The 22853-nt window shown below is 29.5% G+C and overlaps 2 protein-coding genes across 4 annotated transcripts; both read left to right on the top strand.

The window, feature by feature from the left end:
* Positions 1-2718: 2718 nt before the first annotated feature.
* Positions 2719-5297, top strand: LOC148194498 (high mobility group B protein 10-like). 3 transcript variants are annotated; one of them, XM_088097642.1, is made up of 6 exons: positions 2719-3009; positions 3515-3590; positions 3803-3977; positions 4235-4348; positions 4461-4675; positions 4738-5297. In XM_088097642.1, the coding sequence occupies exons 1-6, from the start codon at positions 2825-2827 to the stop codon at positions 4987-4989; spliced, it is 1017 nt and encodes a 338-aa protein (XP_087953768.1). In that variant the 5' UTR covers positions 2719-2824; the 3' UTR covers positions 4990-5297. The 3 variants fall into 3 exon arrangements, with proteins under 3 accessions (XP_087953768.1, XP_087953766.1, XP_087953767.1); XM_088097640.1 differs by having other exon boundaries at positions 4196-4348; XM_088097641.1 differs by having other exon boundaries at positions 2721-3009; positions 4232-4348.
* An 11520-nt stretch (positions 5298-16817) lies between these two features.
* LOC124826743 (transcription factor bHLH149) lies at positions 16818-17744 on the top strand. Its single transcript, XM_047299663.2, has one exon. The coding sequence runs from the start codon at positions 16993-16995 to the stop codon at positions 17584-17586; it is 594 nt and encodes a 197-aa protein (XP_047155619.1). The 5' UTR covers positions 16818-16992; the 3' UTR covers positions 17587-17744.
* The last annotated feature ends 5109 nt before the right edge of the window (positions 17745-22853 follow it).

The following is a 22853-nucleotide window of genomic DNA, read 5'->3' as shown; positions in this document are numbered from 1 at the left end:
ATACTTTTATAAATTAATGTAATATAATAGTTATATGTTAGTGGTAAATAAGATTATAGATGATAATTGTAAATAAATGTTTTTTTATTTAATAATATTAACTAAAGTGTAAATCTTATAAAACTTATTAATTGAGGAAAAATTTACAGTGAGGTATTGAGTAATATGACAAAGTAATATGCGGACAGCCGGAAAAAAAGTAAACTAATATATTTATCCACATGTTTCTTTCCAGATACGGAAACTTAATAACCAAAGAAATGCGATGATGTTTTAAAAATCGATACAACAAATTATGAAAACCGAATAAAATAACATCTCAATCTTTCCATAAAATGTAATAAAATATTTATTCTTTATTCCCATATTTCTCTTTCCTTTTTTATAAATTTTTGATACCATCCTTCCTCTAGTTTAAAGATTATAGAAAGGATCCTTATAAAGAGTATTATATATCTAAACGATTAGAATATAAAATAAAATAAGTTCATTTTTTTCTTCATTTGAATCGGTTTAACATTTTGAATTATATGGGGTCTTTTAGTTTATATATGACTTAAAATAACTTAAATTGAACATCAATTTGTTTGTGATAATAGAGTTGTGTTTAAATTTATAATTAGAATATTTTCTTTTATTTAGTTAGAACCACATATAAAAATTAGAGCTATTACGAATTATAACAATTGGAGTTATTACGAATCTATAAGAATTAGAACTATTTAACAACAAGTTAAATATTAAGAAAATTTTCTCAAATAATATTTTAATTATATGATTTGTGCTTGTTTGTATGAATTGGTGTGTGATTATTACTTTCAATTATATGACTTGTGATCATAATTGAAGTAGACTTAAAATAGAGATGTGAATGTGACTTGTTATTATTAACAATGGCAACAATACAAAAAATGATCTCACTAGTAATTAATTCCATACTAAAAGAAATGTTGAATTAATTGATACAATTGAACAATGTTTGTTACAATTATATATAAAACGTTTAAGAATTGGAATAATTAATTTTATCTGTGCAATCATTTAATGTTTATTAAATAAGATGTTTGTCTAAAAGTGAAAATAAATTATTGAATTTAATAAGAAAAGGAGTTCATATTTTCTATAGAATTTTTTGGTACTCTTTTCAGCTTAACATTAAAAAGATACACTGTAAATTATAAATTCGTAATATATTTTAAAACATAAAAATCAATATCAATTAATATATATATTTGAAGACACATTATATTAACAATAAAAAAAAAACTCCACCAAAAAAAATATAAATTCTAAGAAAACCGGAGAAACTTTCTTTTTAATTTATTTATAAGTAGTTAACTTTATTTAATCAATAATTGAATTCATAAATAATTAAAATATTATAGTATTATGATATAAGTTATATAATTAAAGAATATGATTAGTATTTTTCAAATATAAAATTTCACTTAGTATTGGTTATAAAAACTAGCTGCAAATAATGTTTATATCTCATTTAATGTATTAATGAGATCATCTTTATCCTCTCTGTGATACACAAAATTATATTTAAAATCCTATAAAAGTTTATAATTATATTTCCATATGCATCCTTATTTTTATGATATAAATTTAAAATTATTGATGCTAATAAGTTTATAGATTATAGATTACATTTAAAATTATATTTTTTAAATGTAACATCTTGATTAAAATCCGTATTTAGGACCTGATTTACTCGTGTTTTATATATTTTTTTAAGTTTTTTAATTAATCTTAAAAGGTAAAAAGGCCACTTTTATCTTGATTATTAGAAAATATACTAAGATTTATTAAACTATATTAACTTAAATATTAAATATATATTTTGTTTAAAACTATGTAAACTATACACTTAAAGTATGGGTAGAATTATATTAAATATAACAGGTGCGAATATTTTGTAAACACAAATATACTCCCATACTACAGTATCTGTCGTGTTATTATGGATAAGGATAATATTTCACAGTATTTTTTAACAATATTTTAATATTATCTATGTGTTATGTTCATGTTAATATTTATGATTGTTATTATTGATTGTGGAGTAATTTTGAATCAATTATAAAATAATACGTAAATAATATTAAAATATTGTCAAAAGGTGTTGTGAATGTGAATTTGTTTATTTTCTTTAACAAGATGTCCTTGATAACTTAATCTATTCTTTTTCTTTACCTTATATATACGTACTATAAGGATAAAATAATTCTAAAAAATGTATTTTTATATTTTTTTAAAATAAAAAGAAAAAGAATTGTGTAAATAAAAATAAAAGATTCATGTATATCAAAATATCATTTTTCATGTTTTTTTTTTTCAACTTGAAATCTCCTGTACTAAAGAAGACACAAATTTTAAAAAACATTACCGATAACTGAAAAAGATTTCAAATTATAAAAATTCAGTATGATTTTCAAATCAGGGTTTAAGCATGATCGACCCCAGGAACTAAAAATTTCAACTTTTTATAGCACAGGGGTTGCAGATAATCTGGATCCAAACCCAAAACTGTCCTTAGATCATCATTGCTGCCAGCAACGTTAATATTTGTACATTTAAAACTAGATGACCAAAAAACCATTTCCTTTTTTGTATATTTTGAGTAGAACCAAACCCGAAATAGAAACAGTAAAATGCTGCAAAATCGTATTTATCCATTTGAATTTTGATGAGGTAAAAAGTAGGAACGCCACGTACTGCGTGCAGCTGTCGCAAAGGCATAACTTAAGGTTTCCATGTTCATTTGAAGTAGTTGGGGGTTAGTGTTTCACCCTAGCTTCGTTGCTTTGCCTCCTCAAACATGGAGAAGAAAGAGGAGATAATACTTCCATTGCCATCCGAGACCCATCTCAAGGACCTTCCCAATGTTTCCTCCACCTCAAGGCCTGTTGGGTCCCACAAAGGGCACTGTTCTCCGGGTGATGACTCCGACAGCTTCTATGATAAACTCGTTGAGTTGTTGGAGTCTTCTGGACTCACTCTCATGTGAGTGATTTACTGCTTATATAAAACAAACACTTCATTCACTCAACAACATTGTAGCTGCCTCTTGTTTTCATATATTCTTAACGTGCTTCCCATTTTGCGTTTTGTTTCTCTGATGGGGTGGTGAAACACTCCAGTCACGTTTCTTTTTAGCTGTTGTTTGGTTGCTCTCAAGGTGCATTGCATGCAAAGAAAGTTCACTTTTTTTTTTAGTGGGTGCTTCCAGTTTGGCGAGTTTGAGCTCTTGACTTTTCATGATTGTTCTCATGAACAGAAACAGTCACCACCACCTTCCTAATTTAAAATTATTATCTGTTTTTGTCTCAATCGAGGTTTGCAAAATGTTACTTGTTTTTTTTCTTACAGTTGTTCTTTCTCTCATTTTTTAGTCTACTGTTGCTGGTTCATCATGAAATTTTGTTATTTAATAGATAACTGTGGGGGAGGGTGATGTGAAATATGAAAGGTTTGAATAATAATGCTCTAATCCAATTCTACTTGGCAGTTTCAATGTTCGAGAAACATTGCTGGACTTGTACCTGTTTTACTTGGAGGTGACAAGAAGAGGAGGATATCAACAGGTATATACATACATACATACATATATATATATATTGCATTGCCCTGTGGAAGTGTGGTCCAAATTGACATCAAGATATTTAGTTGTTTTCGTGTGTTATTTTGTCAGTATTGGAGCTTCTCTGTGCATGTGAGTAATGTCAGTATACTGCATGAATTTGTCTCTAATTTAATACAATGTTAATGTCATGGATTTTCTCTTAAATGTTTTCAGGTTGGTCGAGAAAGGAAGTGGGGTGAAGTTGTGATTGCCCTGAAATTGGAAGGGAATAGTGTGAAGTTATCTGCTCAAGTTGAAAGGCTTTACTCACATCTTCTCTACCAGTTTGAGCAATTGTACTTCTACAGGCGTCCTGAAAAGCTAGCTTTCCGATCTGCCAGCAACAAAGGTTAGCCCAATATCCCTATTGTTATTTGTTATTTAAGTTGATACAATACAAATTCAATCTGGCATTTGAGCATAAGTTTGATATGGAATGTTCTTGGCAGTTTCTACATACATTTACTGCTTAGACATGCATAACACAAGACATTTCAGCAACATTTTTATTTGATGTTTTTGCTACATTTTGGTTTTTGGCTGAAAATGTACTGATTGACCTTAAAGGCTCCTTTTGCTCCCTTTCCACGTCTTCCTCTTTAGAAGAAGGTCCGCTTAGGAAGAAGAGGATTTCAACAGTGAGTTTGGCTCCTAAGATGGATAGTAAAGATGATCAGAAGGCCACAGAAATGTCCAAGCAATACTCTTGCCACATGACAGGTTTGTTGATTGGCTAAAATCTTTTCAGGCTTTGAGACTATGTAAATCGGTTTTCTTCAGTAACGCTTATGACTTCAGAGATGCTTATGCTATACTTTTTGTTCCAACCTAGCTGGGGCTGGGTATGTGCAACAGCCTGTGCTTTTACCAACACCTCCGAAAGAAAAGAAGAAACGCCGAGGTGCCCCGGTGGGACGAAAGACTGCATATCAGATATTCCTCAAGCATGAATGTGCTCGGTTGAAAACTTGCAATGAGGTCTTGGATGGAAAAATACTGAGTATGGCTATTCATTCATGGAGGACCATGTCTGAAACTGAGAAACAGGTATGTAAAAGTTGGTCTGGTTGGCTTATTATGTATTCCATTTCTGATAACTTTTCATGCAGCCATATGTGGAGGAAAGCAAGAAGAACAAAGAACAAATTAAGGAAGCAATGGTTAGACGCAATAAACAGCAGAGCAGCCAAGAGACCAGGGAAGAGAAGTGGTCTAGTATTTGTGGTGATTACCATGTAACACTGCAACCTGAAGCAGATGTAGCTCTTAAAATGACTGAAAAAGCACCAATGGATCCTCCATTTCAGATGGATTGGGATGGAAATTGTTCACTTGATTTTGCAACAAGGGAATCCGAGTAACTCCACTAGTTGTAGACGGGTTTTTTCTGCTCTGAGACCATATCTGAGCATTCAGCAGTTCTCTGTTTACAGTGGCTCGATCCTTGCTGCTATGTATATATATATCCATGGTTTTGGAACAGCTTAAATGGGCCTGTAATAGTTGCGTCATAGCATTTTCTCTTGACACTAGGAAAGTATGTAGATATATGTAGCAAAGTCTTGTATGGTAACGCAAACTTGTGTGGTGTAACTCCTATTCCAGACTGCGTTTTCCTTGGGACTTAACATTTGCAATGAAGCTTTAATTCCTCTATTCTCTTCCTCTATGTTGCGGATTCTGATTTAACTAATCTCTTTTTCATTCAAATTTCACGTGGTATTTATAGGCTCATGAAGTATTCAAATTGTTTGATTAGATAATCCCAAAGGTTTAATTTTAATTAACTTCAAAAATAGTTAGAAAATTAAATTGTTGAACAAGCATCAGTACAAATTAGTTCCGAGTTTGAATGACTGAGTGGGAATTATGAACGGATAAAGAGAACTAAACAGAAAATAAAAGAGGGGGTGTATTTAGTAAAAGAGGGTGTATTTAGTATTATTTATCTGTATTTGGCAAAAGAGCATGTAAGGCCGAATAAAGCCCGATATAGAAAAAAGATAAGATTCAGAAGTCAGTGTTGGTACAACAGCCAACTACCAAAAAAGTTTAAGAAAAAATATTTGCTTTTTTTAAAAAAATGTTTCTTTTCAATTAAACTATTTTTTTTCACTTTTTAAACTTTTGTAATTACAACAGACAAGTCTAAAACAATATAAAAAACATACATAAGTTCTACTGGAGTATTAGCGTAATTGAGATGTAAACTAATGATAACATTTAAATTAGTATCCATACAGTGAAAAGAGGTATTCAAATAATATGAATTTAATTTATTTATTTTTATTACAAATTAAATTAATGATAAAAAAAGATAAATTTGGTATTTGTATGTCTCTGACAAAATTCTTATAAAAAGAACAAGAAAAATCATTTTGATCCTAATAAGCTTGAAAATAATAATAGAAATACAATCACAGAATCATATTAATAAATAAGAGGAAGTGATACATTGAATGAAAATATGACTAAGTTCTAGGAGGACACGTGAATATGACTAAGCACGTGTACTAAGTCAACATAAAAATTTGATTATAAACACTGATAGTGCTGTAGTTTTTGTGGCCTAGTAGTGTTCTTCGTAGTTGTTAGCTGTATCTTGTGATCTACCTTCTAGAAGTAAATAAATGTGGGTCTGCCACATGTGAAAAACGACTTCGCTTTGAAACTCTGTGTCTTAAGAACTTGATTAAAGGATAATCCATAAATATTAAATTCTATATATGAATATAATCTCTTCTTTTAAATCAATAGTTCTTTAAATGCTGAAACGTAAAAATTTTACATCAATAATTCATAATCACATGGCTAACTTTTCCATTCATCATCTTATGGGCCATCGTCTTCACTTATAAAAATCTATAAATATTCAAAATTATTTTTATGTATCTAACAAACACCATCCTTTTCACTTGTAAAGGAAGATTGTTAAGAATCTTGAGATACTCTCGTCATCTTCTCTTGTTTTCACTTTGGATTACTTATCAACTAAGTATGCGTTTGGTTTACAATTTCAGAAATTAATTTAAACCAACTTCACTATACAATTGATTTTAGTCAAAAGTGCGTCTGAGTAGATTGATTTATGTTTTAAAAGTGTTTTTGATGGAAAAGTGGTTTTGAAATAACAAATGTGGTTAAAGTAGTAAACTATATATGACTATATTTTTGTGAACAATATCAAATGAGATTTCACTTCAGCACAGCGACAAAACATTGTTTCTCGGATAGAGAACAAGTCGTAACTTTGATGCAAGTACAGTTTGATTATAGAAGTATGAAACAAACACTTTAACATAGATTTGAAAGCACGTTTAATGTTTGAGACGTGGTTCTACAACATGTGTTAAACGTATCTGAAAACAGTCTAGAAACACTTGACTCAAACCCCTCATAAAAGTGGATTTAATATATATTATTATAGTCCACACCCAATATAACACAAATTTATAATATATAAATGAGTATAAATTTTATTTTATAAATTGATTTGATGAAATTGAGTTAGACATAATATTCACTTTTTAATATAGTATTAATTATAGTTATGAGTTTAAGTTTATCATAACAATGCATATAAATTAATACAGATAAATTTCAGAAAAAGAGATAGTTCGAATAGATAGTTTAAAACATAGGCAGTCTTTTGGTCCGAAGTCAAATATTATACACGAGATAACTTGTATAAATGAACAAAGTGTAAAACACTTGAATAAACATTCAAAGAATACATTTCTATCTCTTAACGTTCTTCTAGTACAATGCAGAACATTTGAAAAAACGATGTACTTTTGTGATCCGTAGAGATAAAGAAAACACATCACATAAGAAAAACTAATACTATTCATAATGTATTTAATACCTTAAGTGCTTAGGCAAGGTACGATCATGGATTAACAAAGTATAAAACACTTGAAGAAACATTCAAAAAATGTATTTCTGTCTCTTAATGTTATTATGGTACAATGCACAACATTTGAAAAAGTGTTGTATTTTTGTTATATGCACATATAAACAGAACACAACACAGACGACAAACTAGTACTATTTAATATTTTAAGCGTTTAGGCATTGTACGTGTACTTAGCATTAAAACAATCTCTGTTTTCACGTTAACGTTTAGGATAAAGTTAATATGACTAAAACGTTTAATAAGTTTATCCTAAACGGTTCATTTTTATTAGATGCACTGTTTATTAAACTTTAAAATACGAGTTGCTAAACGATATTGTTTTATTAAACAGTTTTGTCTTATAGACACAAATTATAGCTAAAATAATCTAAAGCATCAACTCGTTTCTGTTTGAATTAACATATACTTAATTATTGATATTTTATATTTTATCTGTGTAACTTTTTATACTTATATATTGATATATTTATCTTGTTAATAACTAAAATCAATTTCTTTATTTTCAAGTGAATTAACTCATTTTAAAAACAAAAGGGATTTTGTATTTGACCCTGAAGAAAAGTCACACGCCTACTATTTTTGACAAATGCTTCTCCTCGCTTCATAGCTTTATCAACTAACTAAATTAGGTAAACAAATGTATGTCTTTTACATAATTCAATCTCACACCATTAGTCATACATGGACATGTGTTTATGGCAACCTCATATCACTTCACAAAAAAATTATTAAATACTTTTTTTCAAAACATTAAAAAAATATGTTTTATTCTTAAACTAAATTATATGTTACTTATCTTTATATTCTATAAAAAAGTTGTAGTCGTTGGATTTTTTTTATAACAAAATAAATTTCATAGTGGACAAATGTCACTCAGTAGATCATGTTTTACATAACTTTTAAACACAAACAATATAATATATAATTTAGTTTTGAGAAGAAACAATTTAAAATATATATATATATATATATATATATATATATATATATATATATATATATATATATATATATATATAATTCACAGTCAGACACGAATTTATATGCGATAATTTCCAAGCAATTAATTCTTTATCTGAACAGTAATTATGCAACCACTTCTTTTGTTGTCAAAGAATTCACGGAAAAGAATTAGTTGAGACAGTTCTTCAACTCATTTTTGTGTTTTGAAAAGAGAAAAGGACACATTTGTTAAGACAATTTTATGCAACGTGTTATTATTATTATTATTATTATTATTATTATTATTATTATTATTATTATTATTATTATTATTATTATTATTATTTGTTTTTTAATAGTAGGTAGTGAAAACTACAACATTTTTTGTCAACTCTCACTTTTAATTAAAAGGGTAACAAAACCATATCTACTACATTTATTGCCAAGTTTAATTACGAAAAAATTTAATTGAGACAACTTATCAACTCTCAATTTTAAAATGGTGACTTTATTTAGTTGAGAAAGCTTGATGCCATGCTCTATAAATGTTATCATATTCATTTCTCTTTCATAAATAAAAAGACAATTAGAAAAGACAGTTTGTCAACTCTTCTTAAAAAGGCCAATTGACATAATTTATGTTTTTTATGGATATAAAATAAAATAAACAATATAATAGTTAGGAATGATAATTTAAAAAAAATGAAAAGATATCCTGTTTGAACCAATAGATTAATACAAGAAATTAATAAATGATCTTTATTTATTTGAATAAGTACAAATAAATAAATAAATTATATGAAAATATTAGTATACTGTTTACACGAAGAAAAAACAATATTCCTCTATTATTTTAAAATATAATTTTTCTACAACTTCATCATAAGATGGGAAAGGGGAGGGGAAGGCAAATACAAAAGTAAAACCTGGTATTCGATTTTACCTCTTTCCCTATTTCAATGAAGTCTATTTTCACCCGAACAAACACAAAATAGATAATATCTTAACGATATTATATGACACACTTTTAAGATAAAATTGTCATAAAAATATAAAATTTTTTATTTTTTTAAAAATATAAAAGAAAAATAAAGATAATGTTAAATAAATGTAAAAAATTTAAGTGTATCAAAAGAATATTTTTCAATCTTAAAATTTATCATCAGTGTGCATAATTTAGTTACTTAAATATCAAGCAAAGAATTTTAACTTTCAGTTTTCTCATATCTGTAAATCTTGAATTTTTCTTTAGAAATATATTTTTAATAATATTTTTCTTCGAGGATTTAATTTTGATTGTTATCTTACCCTTGTTTGTAACTAAATCAACTTGACGTAAGTTATTTTTTCCTACGGTTAACAAACATTATTTTTTTCAATTATATTTTGTTCGACAAAAAAAAAACTCGTTTCAAAATAAAAAATCAATTCTTGTATGCGTTACGACCTTCCATTTTTTCTGCTTTCATAAAATCTGTCTCTCGATCGATTGTACACAAAATAATTTCACATATTTATTTGACATTAAACAAATATTTTAAAAGTTATTAATTATAAGTTAATTATTTTTAATAGATATATTAGAATTTTGGTAAGATTTAGTTTCCATATTTACTTATGAAAAAAAAATCCTTCGTTTCAAATTAATTTTCAAGGACCAATTATTTCGAGAAACAAAGGTCTTCTTTTCTTTCAAATTTTAATTTAAATAAAACATGTCATTTATCATTCTTAAGCACATTCTGATAGACGTTGCAACAAAATTATTAATAACTAAACACAGGTAAAAGTCATCTTCTAAACCTAAAAACGTCATTGATGAACCTAATTATATGAAATGCAAAAAGATAGAAATGTCTAATCTAACAATACTATTTCATAAACCTCTAAAGATGGGCATTTAAATTGTCCATTCAAGTTGCATCTCCTTGCATGTTAAACAAATTTATTACTTAAGCCATGTGACAATTATTTACATGGTGGAGATGTATCTCAATATAATCGTGCCATTTTCTTTAATCCTTAAATATTAAGACGTCTAAAGCCTAAACATATTTCTTTAGGTATAAGTGTTGTTTTTGTTTTCCTTTCAAAACGAGACTAATTACTTAATCTCACAAATAAAAGAGGAAGATGAAATAAGAAGTTTGTAAACAAACATGTGTATTACAAGAGAATAAATATTTCCGTTCTCCATTTCTTTTTAAATGATTTCATTTTCAAAAACTAAAATTAAATTTAGCGTTTTCAAAATTTAAAATAATGTTTTTTTTTGTATTGTATTAATTTTATTGTTTTGTCAATTTTGTTAATTATGTTACGCATTTATTATTAAGATGAAAAAGGAAAAAAAGAAACTAATGATTAAAAACAAAATAACTAACATAAAAACCAATATAAGTATTAGAACATTTTATTATATATTTAGAGATTTACGTAAAGACCAAATTAAAAAGAAATATCGTATAACTTAATTATCTAAGACGGAATTTGATTTATAAAAATAAATTATGGATAGAAAAAAATTATTACCAAACTCCGTATACTTACAACGTTTTTTACTATACTAAATCATGATTTAGATAATTTACATTAAACTTCATTTAAATTCTAACTCAAGATTTTCAGATAAAATAAACGATGTTATAAAATTTTCAAAATTTGAAGTTTATATGTTGAGTAGATCATAAGAACTAGATATTACTATATTAAGATTTTGGTTTAAACCCTCCCTTGGTCCTCAAGTTTGTATGAAAATCTCAGTTGGGTCCTCAAGTTTTTTTCTGTCTCAATTGGATCATATTTTTTGTAAAAATGAACAAATTTTACCCTAACCGTTAAATTGTAACAAACGGCGTTAGTTGGTGCTGACGTGTTGCATAATTAATACGCTGATGTCAAAATATTTGATTACGGGGAATTTTTATTTAATTTGAGAGATTATGACATGGCACGTGATGATGTTTTGACTACCTCCCTGCCCCTCTGCTTCCTCCTCCATTGTTGCTCCACCGGCGCCACCCACCATCTACAACACAATCACAGACCAAAAAGGGGAATCAACTTTGTGTTATTTCGGGATCTTGAATAACCACAAAGGGTTTATATCTTTCGGAGCTCATGGAGTTTATTGATTTGTTTGTTTCATTGCTGAATTAGTTTTTAGCGTTGTTCCCCCATGGGTGTATTTGAATTTCCGATCTTTTTTATTTTTTATTTTTGCCTTTCAATTTCTGTAAGCTTGGTATTTACTATTTTCCCCTTTTTTTTCTCTGTAAGATTAATTTTAGACAACTGTGATTTCAATGTTTCGTCTTATTTTTCTAGTGGTCTACTCATGCAGATGAAGAAGGAGAAGGTGTTGGCTTTAAGTAGTCCTAATTCTTTTTTCAATCTGGTACTTGATGTTTTGAAATGGTTGGTTTCAGGGGATGTGGTGCTTGTGTAGTTTTAATTTCAAGATACGATCCTGTGCTTGAACAAGTTGAGGATTTTACAGCAAGCTCTTGTCTCACACTACTTTGCAGCATACATGGTTGTTCAATAACAACCAGTGAAGGAATTGGAAATTCTAAAGAAGGATTCCACCCAATACATGGTTCTGTTCTTTGTGTTATTTCGGGATCTTGAATAACCACAAAGGGGAATCAACTTTGTTTTATTCCTATTCCTATTGTTATTGTTTATTTGTTTTTTTTTTTCCCATTTTTGAGTTGGAAGTGAGAGTGGGATTGATGAGAGTGCATTGGGAATTGGTGGCGTTGGATTTTGTTGCGTGGATGAATGCGTGATCTGGGTGGAGAGAAAGAGAAGGGCGAGGAATGAGTGGGGCATAAATGTCTGCTCCATTGGGTATTTGAATTCGTTCTGGAAGTTATGGGTCTTTGGATAAACAGGTACAGAACGGCTTTGCACGAAAGGCAACAAAGATGCTCAAGGAGAAGGAGAAGGAGAGGTTGTTCCTTTGGATCTGCAAGTTCGCTGGTCGCAAGAAAGTCGGAATGCTCTTCCTCTGTCTCATCTTGAACAGAAATCTACAATACAACGGTGCCATGTCATAATCTCTCAAATTAAATAAAAATTCCACGTAATCAAATATTTTGACATCAGCGTATTAATTATGAAACACGTCAGCACCAACTAACGCCGTTTGTTACAATTTAACGGTTAGGATAAAATTTGTTCATTTTTACAAAAAATATGACCCAATTGAGACAGAAAAAAACTTGAGGACCCAACTGAGATTTTCATACAAACTTGAGGACCAAGGGAGGGTTTAAACCTAAGATTTTCTATGTCGTTTTTTTAAAATATTAATTAAATAATCAATATAGATACTTAAGGTATAAAAAGATTTTATTTGTAAGTCTTGTTTTTAATATCCTAGTTTTGATAATAATAAATAAGATAATTTTATTAAATTTTCGTATAGGATGATATATTAAATTTTAGTGTGAATATACTATATCTATAAAACATTTTAATTAAACACGGTTTACACTAATGGAAATAAGCGTAACGGTCTAGTTCTTTTGGTAGTATCTTTAGTCTTTTTTTGTAATGTATGCAAAAAGTGAAATGAAAGCTTAATTTATTATTTATAACTAAATAATTAACTTCGAATTAATACACCTTTACATTAACCAAATTAAGGTAAAATTGTCGTGAGGCCACCTTCGGACAGTGATTTCTCAACTACACAGCAGCAACAAACCTCTCTCACACATTTCAACATTTTCAAAAATATTTAGGATTTTTTATTTAAATAAACATAAGTAATAATAATAGTTACAATAAATTTGAAAAACTAATGACAAACATAAAAATAATAGCTTCCATATTACATTTTAAAAAAAAATAATCCACAAAATAAAGACACATCCATCTTCCAGAGAGATCCGTCCAAATTCAGAATTGCAATGTGTGTGTCAGGTGTTTTGGCTTTCTCTAGCCTAATAAGATGACATCAGAATTGTGTAATGACATTGAAGAATACGCTTAATAGCAAATATTATAGAAATAAACAGGATTATGATGATTGTTTTGTGGATAAGCAAGGGATGGATTGGTTAGCAAGGCAAACAGTTGCGTTTGATTAATATAAAGCTTGTGGGGTGGCCAATAATTGGACATTCGTGTGTTTTATTCGCTCTCAGAATGCCGAGAAGCATAAATCATTTCCACAAACAGGTTGCAAACAAATTAATTAGTCTTTAGAAACAGTCTTCTTCACCACAACACTTACTATAATTTATAATAATATTCAAGATAAGACAGAGTGAAACGCGTTAGTTGCACCAAATCCCAAATTAAAACTCTGCCTAACAATTGTCTACTACTAGTTTGGTGCAAGCCATTTGCTGATAGAATTCTCGTGGGAGAAACATTTTTCTATGCAGACATCATTCCTCTTCTTTTTAGTGCTGTCAAGAAAAATTAGCAGAAGGTGCGAATTTTGGTGCTCTGCATCAAATTCGTGAATTGTGATGAGTCGGCGCTTGCTTTGCCTGTCCAAGGTCAACCATTCATGCATCATCATAACAGGTGAAAAGATAAAACAAATAAGAAACTGCACAATACGTTATGAGGTTATTTAATGCAAGAAAAACATGTTGGGGAGCATAGCGGCATCATTAATGAATGTTGTTTGTCTTATGCGGTCACCTGCTATAACTAATCTTTTGTATTATATATATATATATATATATACTAATGTTTGTGCAAGAGCTGAACTTTCCAGCAAATTATTATATAATATGGTCAGAAACGAGGAAGTGAAACGCAAATTGGGTTCTTCACGGAACATGGTTAATTAAGTGGAGATGGATGGAATTATTGGTTTATTAGAAGTCAAATTGAATATTGATTATAAACTAAGAAGAGGAGCTGCATAAAAGTCTCATCACATCATATAAGTCATATCTTCTCACATGGATTGATAACAAGATTTTAAAGTGGAAATCCTCGTAAGTAACCCCACATGAAAATACAAGATTCGGAGCAAATCTATAAGAAAGGTAAAAATAGCTTTCAGTAATTGAGCATCTGTTTGATATGATGAGGTGAAAATATCGATGGAGGAGGTCTCTCTCGGTCTCACTATCACATAGGTTTTGAACTGTAGATGGTTATGATAGAATGAAAGTAATAGTGTATTGTTTGTTTCTTGGGTGAATGCGAAAAATGATTGTACTGGACCAATTGCGTTGTTGTTTAATATATTAGGAGGGAGTTAAGACAGCAAGGCGTGTCTCTTTCCGGGAGACAAAGCTCTCTGGCTTGCCATTTGGATACGAGGCTGATCAGATTTTTGACAGATTTTGTTTCCAATTTTCCATTCTCGCCACAGCTATTTTATTCTGAACTTTGTTGCTGATATTTTAACATGCTTTTCTCAAAGCCATGGAGGGTGGTGGTGGTGGCCAAAATGAAGTGCTTAGTTTACCAATAATGCAGGGCAGTGTACAGTAGAATATTATTATTCTTCAGAGAGAAAAGGGGTGGGCAATGTGGATGAAACCTGGCCACACCGTCTCAGGGAGGAAGTCAGTCCAAAAATCCTTTCTTTCATACATTGAAAAACAAATAAATAAATACAAAATAGAGGGCCAGCCGATAGATAGAAAATGCTAAAGAAAAAAAAAACATGTCTTCCTTTTTCTGTATTTTGGCATCCATTTGGGTGCATCACCCCCTAATCATTGCCAAGAATAAAAACAAACAAGTTTGGCCCCATTTCAGGAACCAATCAACAGAGGACAACTCCGTTTCTCATTCCCATTCATCATCAATGCCTTCTCATTAAAAAAAATAAAAGGTTTTTTCTCCTTCCAATAAACCCCTTACTTTATCAATTCATCAACCTGTTTTTCAAACCTCGTGTCCAAAACATTGGAAAACTTATTTCTTTACCAATCATAAAATATAAACCAAACCATTAAACAATCCTTGCAGGCAAAGGTAAGATCCACAGTGAAATTTAACACACATTTTGTGGCTTTTATCACATGCTAGCCATTCACACCCAGCCAAAAAATGAACGAACGAAATAGAGAAAAGTTCATGATTTAGCGTGACCGGGTCATGACCACTCTGACCATCAATCTTGATGAGCCCCGGTTCTGTTTGATTTCTGAGAAGGGTTAAAATGTGCAGTTTTTGTAAAAAGAGTTACTTACAGGAGTTTTAAATAGGTGATGTTGCGCCAAATGAAAGGTAGACACATGGGTTAACCTAATCATGTTTTAATTTTTTCTTTTTTGTCCCCTCCTCTCTCTTTCCTCTCTCCTCTTAGGCTCTGTCTTTGCAAGCAAGTTAAGATGATTGAGGGAACATGGGAGATCTTATCCGTATGAGGCACAAAATAATAGTGTGATTAATAGGATGTACATGCTTTGAAAATGGAGTCCCCTTTCTCCCTTTAATTACAATTAGTTTTATGCCTCCCGTGACATGCAAATTTTTAAAGTTTCTTCAACCGAAAATTAGAATCAAAATTAAAAATTGAAAAGGAATTAGTTAGAACTGTGGGGGAGAATACGATAAAATTAATTAAGCAAGTTGTCCACTAGCCCTTCTTGTCCAATCAAATAAACCTCAACTTTCCTCATGTGAGGTCTCTATCTCTCTCTATTTTATTATTATCATATTCAAACCACATACTTGTTGTTGGTTAATCTTTCATTTCGCTTTATTAGTCAAACTAAACTCATACTTAAACTTCCCACCCCTTTCATTACCCCCCCTCAAATTAATTATACACCAAATAAATCAATATTCACCCATGTTAATATCAAACCCCTCAATCTATTTCTTTCAAAATTATTCTTCAAAACCAATTCATATCTATAACTTTTTTAGTAAATAAAAGTATACACCTTATTTGTTATTTCAAGGAAAAGATAGAAATATATTTTTCAAAATTAATTATATTTTTAATCTCTAAATTTAGATATAAAATTAAAATTCAAAATTTTATATACCTAGTCTTAAATTTTCAAAATAAATAAATATATTCATTTTAATTTAATATTAATTTTTTTTGTGTTAAACGTTGTTATTTTAAATTGATATTCGAACTCAAACATAATGTAAACAATAAATATTGACATCTAAAACAAGTTAACACCATTAAATTAAAATTATTATATTTATTTATTTTTAAAACTTAAAAATAAAACTTAATCAAAATTTGTAACCTATAAATTTTAATTTCACATTTAAATTTAGAAACTAAAATGATATTTAATCCTAACCTTTTATTTTATAATATTGAAAGGCTGGTTCTATTGTTAAAAAAAAGGGGAAAGGAAAGAGTAGGGCAATAAATGTGAGTAACTGAAGGACGCGTGGTTCCCCGTGACTTGAACTCCTTTTATACTCTTTCTCTTCTTCTATTTTCTTCTCCCACTTGGCTTCCAACACCATCGACTTCTTCCTCACGGTTTCGTTCAAATTCTTCTTATCTTTTCATCTCAATCGACAAATCATTCGGTTGCAATTATCTATGGAGTCTTTTGAGCCCAACGTAGATTCAAGTAATTCAGAAACGATGCGAGAATCTAATCAAAAGAAGCGCAGGAAAATCGGAGACCACGCCGCCGATCACAATTCCGCCAACGCTGTCCCTTGGAGATCCGAGGCGGAGCAACGGATCTACTCTCGCCGCCTCGTCGAGGCTCTCCGCCGGACTCCATCATCGGTTGCCAGGCCTGCGGCCGCCGGCCAGGTCCGCGAGACCGCAGACCGAATTCTCGCTGCCACCGCCAGAGGCCGAACGCGGTGGAGTCGCGCGATTCTGGGCCGGTGGAGGAAGCTTCGCACGCAGCACAAGAAGGCGAAGAAGACATCGTCCACCGGATTGAAGAGAGCGAGGATCAACAGCGGAGAGAGGAGGAACCGGTTACCGGCTGTGCAGAAGAAAGCGCGCGTTCTCAGCCGGTTGGTTCCCGGTTGCCGGAAGGTCTCGTTCCCAAACCTTCTGGAAGAAGCCACGGACTATATCTCCGCCTTGGAGATGCAAGTGCGAACCATGACGGCTCTAGCAGAATTACTCTCCGGGGGTGCTCCGGCTGGTATAGACGGTGGCGCGTTGAGTTGACCGCGCGCGTTGGTTACAACGCCTAGGCTATATTGCGCCAGGTGTTTCTTATTTTTTTTTTTTTTAATTATATCGTTTTTAATGGTTTCCAGATTCATGTATTTTTATCGTGTACACTGTACATGCCATTTGCTTATTCCTCCTTCTTTCGAGTTCCACTATCCTCTCCACCTTCCATTTTTTTTTATTTCTTTTATTCTTTCATATTTAATTGAATGTCAACATGTTACCTACTTTTATTCTTTTTTTAACATTTCCTTCATAAATGAACAACTCGGTTATGCATATTTATCTGGAAAAATAAATAAAATGTCACTTCAAATTATCGATTGGAAATAACATTTAAGTCCATATTATTTTTTGTCCTTCTCAAATTTCTATCGAACTTTTTAATTCATCGTGAATGCGTGAATGCTTCTAAAAGAGTGGTTGTGAAATCGTGAAGTCTATCGTAGGAAGACCTCGAGCTTTTTAGTTTATTTTTACAGTTTTTTATGTCTAGTTAAATCTAACTAGAAAGGAAATTCTGTACAGTGCACTTGATTTTTGAAGCTCGTAAAAATATCTCCGCCTACTATTTCAAGGTTTATTACAAAATTAAAAAGAACAAAACATAATTTAAGTTTTAAAAAAATAAGAAAAGCAAATTACGCTGTTAATCTTCATCCATGGTCATTTGCAGCCTTTTGGCGTTTGAATTTGAACATCATTAGAAGGCTTCACCTCTCGTTTATCACAGCTAATACCTCACTTTTATCGGGATTTGATTTGCGTACAAGGTATCAACTCAGATAATTGCAATTACATTCCGTGTAACAATAGGAATTTTCATTTATGCTTGAAAAGTGAAAAAATGAAAAGCTAATGACAGCAGTACAAAAGTTGATCCAATGTGATTAGGCCCAACTTCGTATTCAGTTTTATAGGTAAGCAAATTAGCTTTAGGTAATCTTCAATTATTTTTTAAGGTTTTCTTTGTCTGTGGATGAATTTCGGATATTTTTGATCCAGATATAAACTTTTTTACAAAAAGGAAAAATAAAAAATATTTTTTATAAATTAATTTATAAAAATTTATCAGATAATTTTTATAAATTATTTTTTTCATAATTAAAAATTAATTTTTTTATTTATTTATGAACAAACTTATCCAAACATGTCTATGTTTTATAGACTGTTAATTAGTTTTATTACTGATTTGGGCTCTTTATTCTTCTCTTTACAATAAAGTGTTGTAAAAATAAGTGACCAGTTCAAATTTAGTTACAGTAAAATCCAAAAGTGTTTGAGATTCCGTATTTCTTTTGGGAGGGAGCTTTTCTTCGGTTTAAAATTAATGTACAAGATGAATCACTTTAAATATATATATATATATATATATATATATATATATATATATATATTAAAATTAATAAATGTTAATTGTTAGTATTTGTTAATAAAAAAAATTATATTATAATATTTATCGTTTTTTTTAACTTGTTAAACCAATCTTATAACTTCCATAAGTTAGTGAGAAGAATAAATTCATAATTTTTTGCATTCCTTTCTTCTAATTTTACTATATATAATTTGTGTTCAAAATTGTCGATTTTACAAAAAATTAAATTCTGTTATAATAATAGATAATAATATTTTTTTATATATCAATTTATACACTATTTTTAAGTAAGGTTGAGTCAACTTTTGTTTTCTTTAACAGAATGAAAGGGCAAAAAAAATAAAGGCTTATATGTACTTTAGTATTACCAATTAACAACTCAAAATTTAGATCTCCAACAAAAAAGTTGAATAATTTGAAAATAATATTTTTAATAATAAAATAGAATAAATAAATGTAATAATATTTTAATATCACGTTAATCTACAATTTAGCCATACTTCTACTTAAAAGTATGCAAATTACAAATAAATATAATTCATAAAAACTAGATTTATAAGCAAACTTACTTATACATTTGGATATTACATCGTGTGTGTGTGTATATATATATATATATATATATATATATATATATATATATATATATATATATATATATATATATATATATATATATATATATATATATATATATATGGGATTTGCTAACGCGTGTACGCCTGTTTTTCAGTTGGTACATTTTAGTAATGTGTACTGGATTTTAGTAGACAAAAATATCCTTATATATCATGGATGGATTCTAAGTTTTAAGGTTAAGGGTATTTTAATAATTTTCATTCTCAAAACTAAAATAAAAAAAAAAGAAACCCAGAAACCCTTACTCACCTCTCTCATTCCTCTCAACCCTTTCTCTTTCCTCTTTCTCACTCCAATCTTTTCTCTGTCATCCCTACTGTAGTCCCAATTGAAAAAAAATCAGAAACACTTATCGTTAAACAATCTTACAAAAACAATGATTTTATAATGAGTTTTCATCTTATAATTTGTCTTTTCTAATTTTATTCAATTTTCACAAGCATAAAGGAATTGGTAATTGACTTGGAAAAAATGAGAAATACTCGTTGTTAAACAATTTCTTACAAAAAATGATTTCATAATGAGTTTTAGCATAATGACATCAAAAAAATTGGTAATTGGCCTGGAAAAAAACCAAAAACACTCAGTTATTAAACAATTTCTTACAAAAAATGACTTTATAATGAGTTTTCATTTTATAATTTTTGTCGTATATAATTTTATCTAATTTTCACAAGCATAATAACATTCAAAAGAATTGGTAATTGGCCTGGAGGGTTTTTTTAGATGAAATTGAAGAGATCTTGAATGAACGTTTGCCTTGAAGGTGAATATGTCAATGACTCAACTTTTTACAAAGACAAATTTTTTAAAGACAAGTGTTTCTGATTTTTTCAATTGGGGCTACAGTAGGAATGAGGGAGAAAAGGTTGGAGTGAGAGAGATGAAAGAGAAAGGATTGAGAGGAATGACAGAGGTGAGTAAGGGTTTGGGGGGTTTCTTTTTTTTTTTTAAAGTTTTGAGAATGAAAATTATTAAAATACCCTTAACCTTAAAACTTAGAATCCATAATATATAAGGATATTTTTGTCTACTAAAATTCGGTACACATTGCTAAAATGTACCAACTGAGTACGCGCGTTAGCAAACCCCATATATATATATATATATATATATATATATATATATATATATATATATATATATATATATATATATATATATATATATATATATATATATATATATATATATATATATCATAAACTGTCAAAATGTATCTATAACCTCTAAATTTTGTGCAGAAAATAAATGAAAAATATAACAGAAAAAAATATATTAAAACATACAATATATGAGAAATATAAAACACACAATGATCTACAAATACTTTGAGTCTGTCTAAATGATAAAAAATCACTCTATAATTGCATCCAATCATATACTAAAATTTAGAAAGGAATACAACAATTGTAAAGTCCAAAAAAAAAAATATTATCTATTCGAATAAATCATATCAATTATTTTTTTTGTAGTAATAATTTTAAAGGTAGAAAATATAATTAATAATAAAACTTATGATAAGAAAAATTAACAATTTAAGATAAAGGATTGGAGTAATTTTAGAGGGTTTAAAAAAAATGAATAGTAAAAAGTGAATAGTTAAAAAAAAATTAAATTAAATTGTGGAAGAGATAAACACTCCACGTATAATTGAATCATCAGATATAAGCATTTAGCAAATGGTGATTAAAATAATATTTTTGTAATAGTAAATGAATAGTAAAAATAAATAGTAAAAAAATGAATAGTAAAAATGAATAGTAATATTTTTTTTTTGGCTATAAATAGCAAGGGAGGGAAGGCTGAAACTTACATCAAAATTCTAGAAAAATTTGTGAGAGAAGAGAGTTGGAGGAAATTCTAGTTGTAGAGGGGAAATTCTGGAAGTTTTCGGAGAACGGTTTCAGAGGAGGAGATTAAGTCTGAAATAGAGGTAAGCGGAGCTAACCTTAAGTTTTTGTTTTGTATTATCATGAGTCTTGAATATGTAATATTTTGCTTTTGTTTGATCTTAAATCTTGAATATGGAGCATTTTGTTTCTGTATGATCTGAATTTTGAATAAGAACATATTTCTGTGAGGAGATCCAAGTTTGATAGTTGTAAAATGCGATATTGATTATGTTATGCTATTTGTATGTTATTAGTTGCTTCTTTTGTATTGTTGGAAGGATGAGAAGTTGTCTAACCGGCTTTGCCATATTCAACTTCTTGTTTCCCCAAACTTTTTACGGCTTTCTTTATTTATTTATATTGTATTTTTGGAAGGATGAGAAGTTGTCTAACCGGCTTTGCCAGATTCAACTTCTTGTTTCCCCACACTTTTTACGGCTTTCTTTATTTATTTATATTGTATTTATATTGTATTTTTGGAAGGATGAGAAATTGTCTAATCGGTTCTGCCAGATTCAATTTCTTGTTTCCCCAAACTTTTTATTGTTTTCCTTATTTATTTAAATTGTATTTTTGGAAGGATGAGAAGTTGTTTAACCGGCTCTGCCAGATTCAACTTCTTGTTTCTCCAGATTTTTTTGTTTTCCTTATTTATTTATATTGTACTTTTGGAAGGATGGGAAGTTGTCTAACCGGCTCTGCCAGATTCAACTTCTTGTTTCCCCAAGAATTTTTATATTAAGATTATTTTTTATATGATTGTCAAATACTTAATTCTTCTCTGACCAATTATAGTAATATTTTATGATTGTTAAATTGTTCATAATTATCTTGTATGAATTCTATTATCAATGTATTTTATGATGTTTGATATGAAATTATGCATTTGAAATATAGTATGAGTCTCGGGGAGAGACTCTATAATGGCATGGTAGTAGTGTATATGTTGATGTTGAGGGTCATGTTGTTGGTGGTTATCCTAAAACTCTAATAATTGTCCAGTCTCAATTAGAGAAGGATGTGTTATATGGTGAGAGTAGTAGGAGGTCCTAGTCTATATTCATAGACGTTAATGGACTAACCTTGTGGGTGATGTGATATATAATATTTGGCCATAACTGTGTCGTAGATGTCACCACAAGTGCATGACCACCCGAGACTTCCATCAACATTATATCCGGATAATAGAGTCTAGTATGATAATTGCATCTTGCAAGAATTTATGGTGAATGTATTACGTATAATAATAGTATAATGCTTTTCTTTGAATTTTGCATGGTAGCTCACCCTTACTTGTTTGTTTGTGCCGAAAAATCTTATTTTTGCGATGATCGTATAACGTTTATGTTATA

This window comes from Vigna umbellata, chromosome 8, assembly GCF_029865625.1.
Source record: "Vigna umbellata cultivar VRB3 chromosome 8, Vumbellata_1.0, whole genome shotgun sequence".
NCBI lineage: Eukaryota > Viridiplantae > Streptophyta > Magnoliopsida > Fabales > Fabaceae > Vigna > Vigna umbellata.
This window is presented reverse-complemented; position numbering and strand designations above follow the sequence as displayed.

What these genes read in the sequence shown, in the direction of transcription:
- LOC148194498 (XM_088097640.1), top strand. Translation starts at nt 2,825, where the DNA reads ATGGAGAAGAAAGAGGAGATAATACTTCCATTGCCATCCGAGACCCAT. An exon ending in GAAGAGGAGGATATCAACAG is followed by an intron (nt 3,591 to 3,802) that starts GTATATACATAC and finishes AAATGTTTTCAG; the next exon opens with GTTGGTCGAGAAAGGAAGTG. An exon ending in TGTCTGAAACTGAGAAACAG is followed by an intron (nt 4,676 to 4,737) that starts GTATGTAAAAGT and finishes CTTTTCATGCAG; the next exon opens with CCATATGTGGAGGAAAGCAA.
- LOC124826743 (XM_047299663.2), top strand. Translation starts at nt 16,993, where the DNA reads ATGGAGTCTTTTGAGCCCAACGTAGATTCAAGTAATTCAGAAACGATG.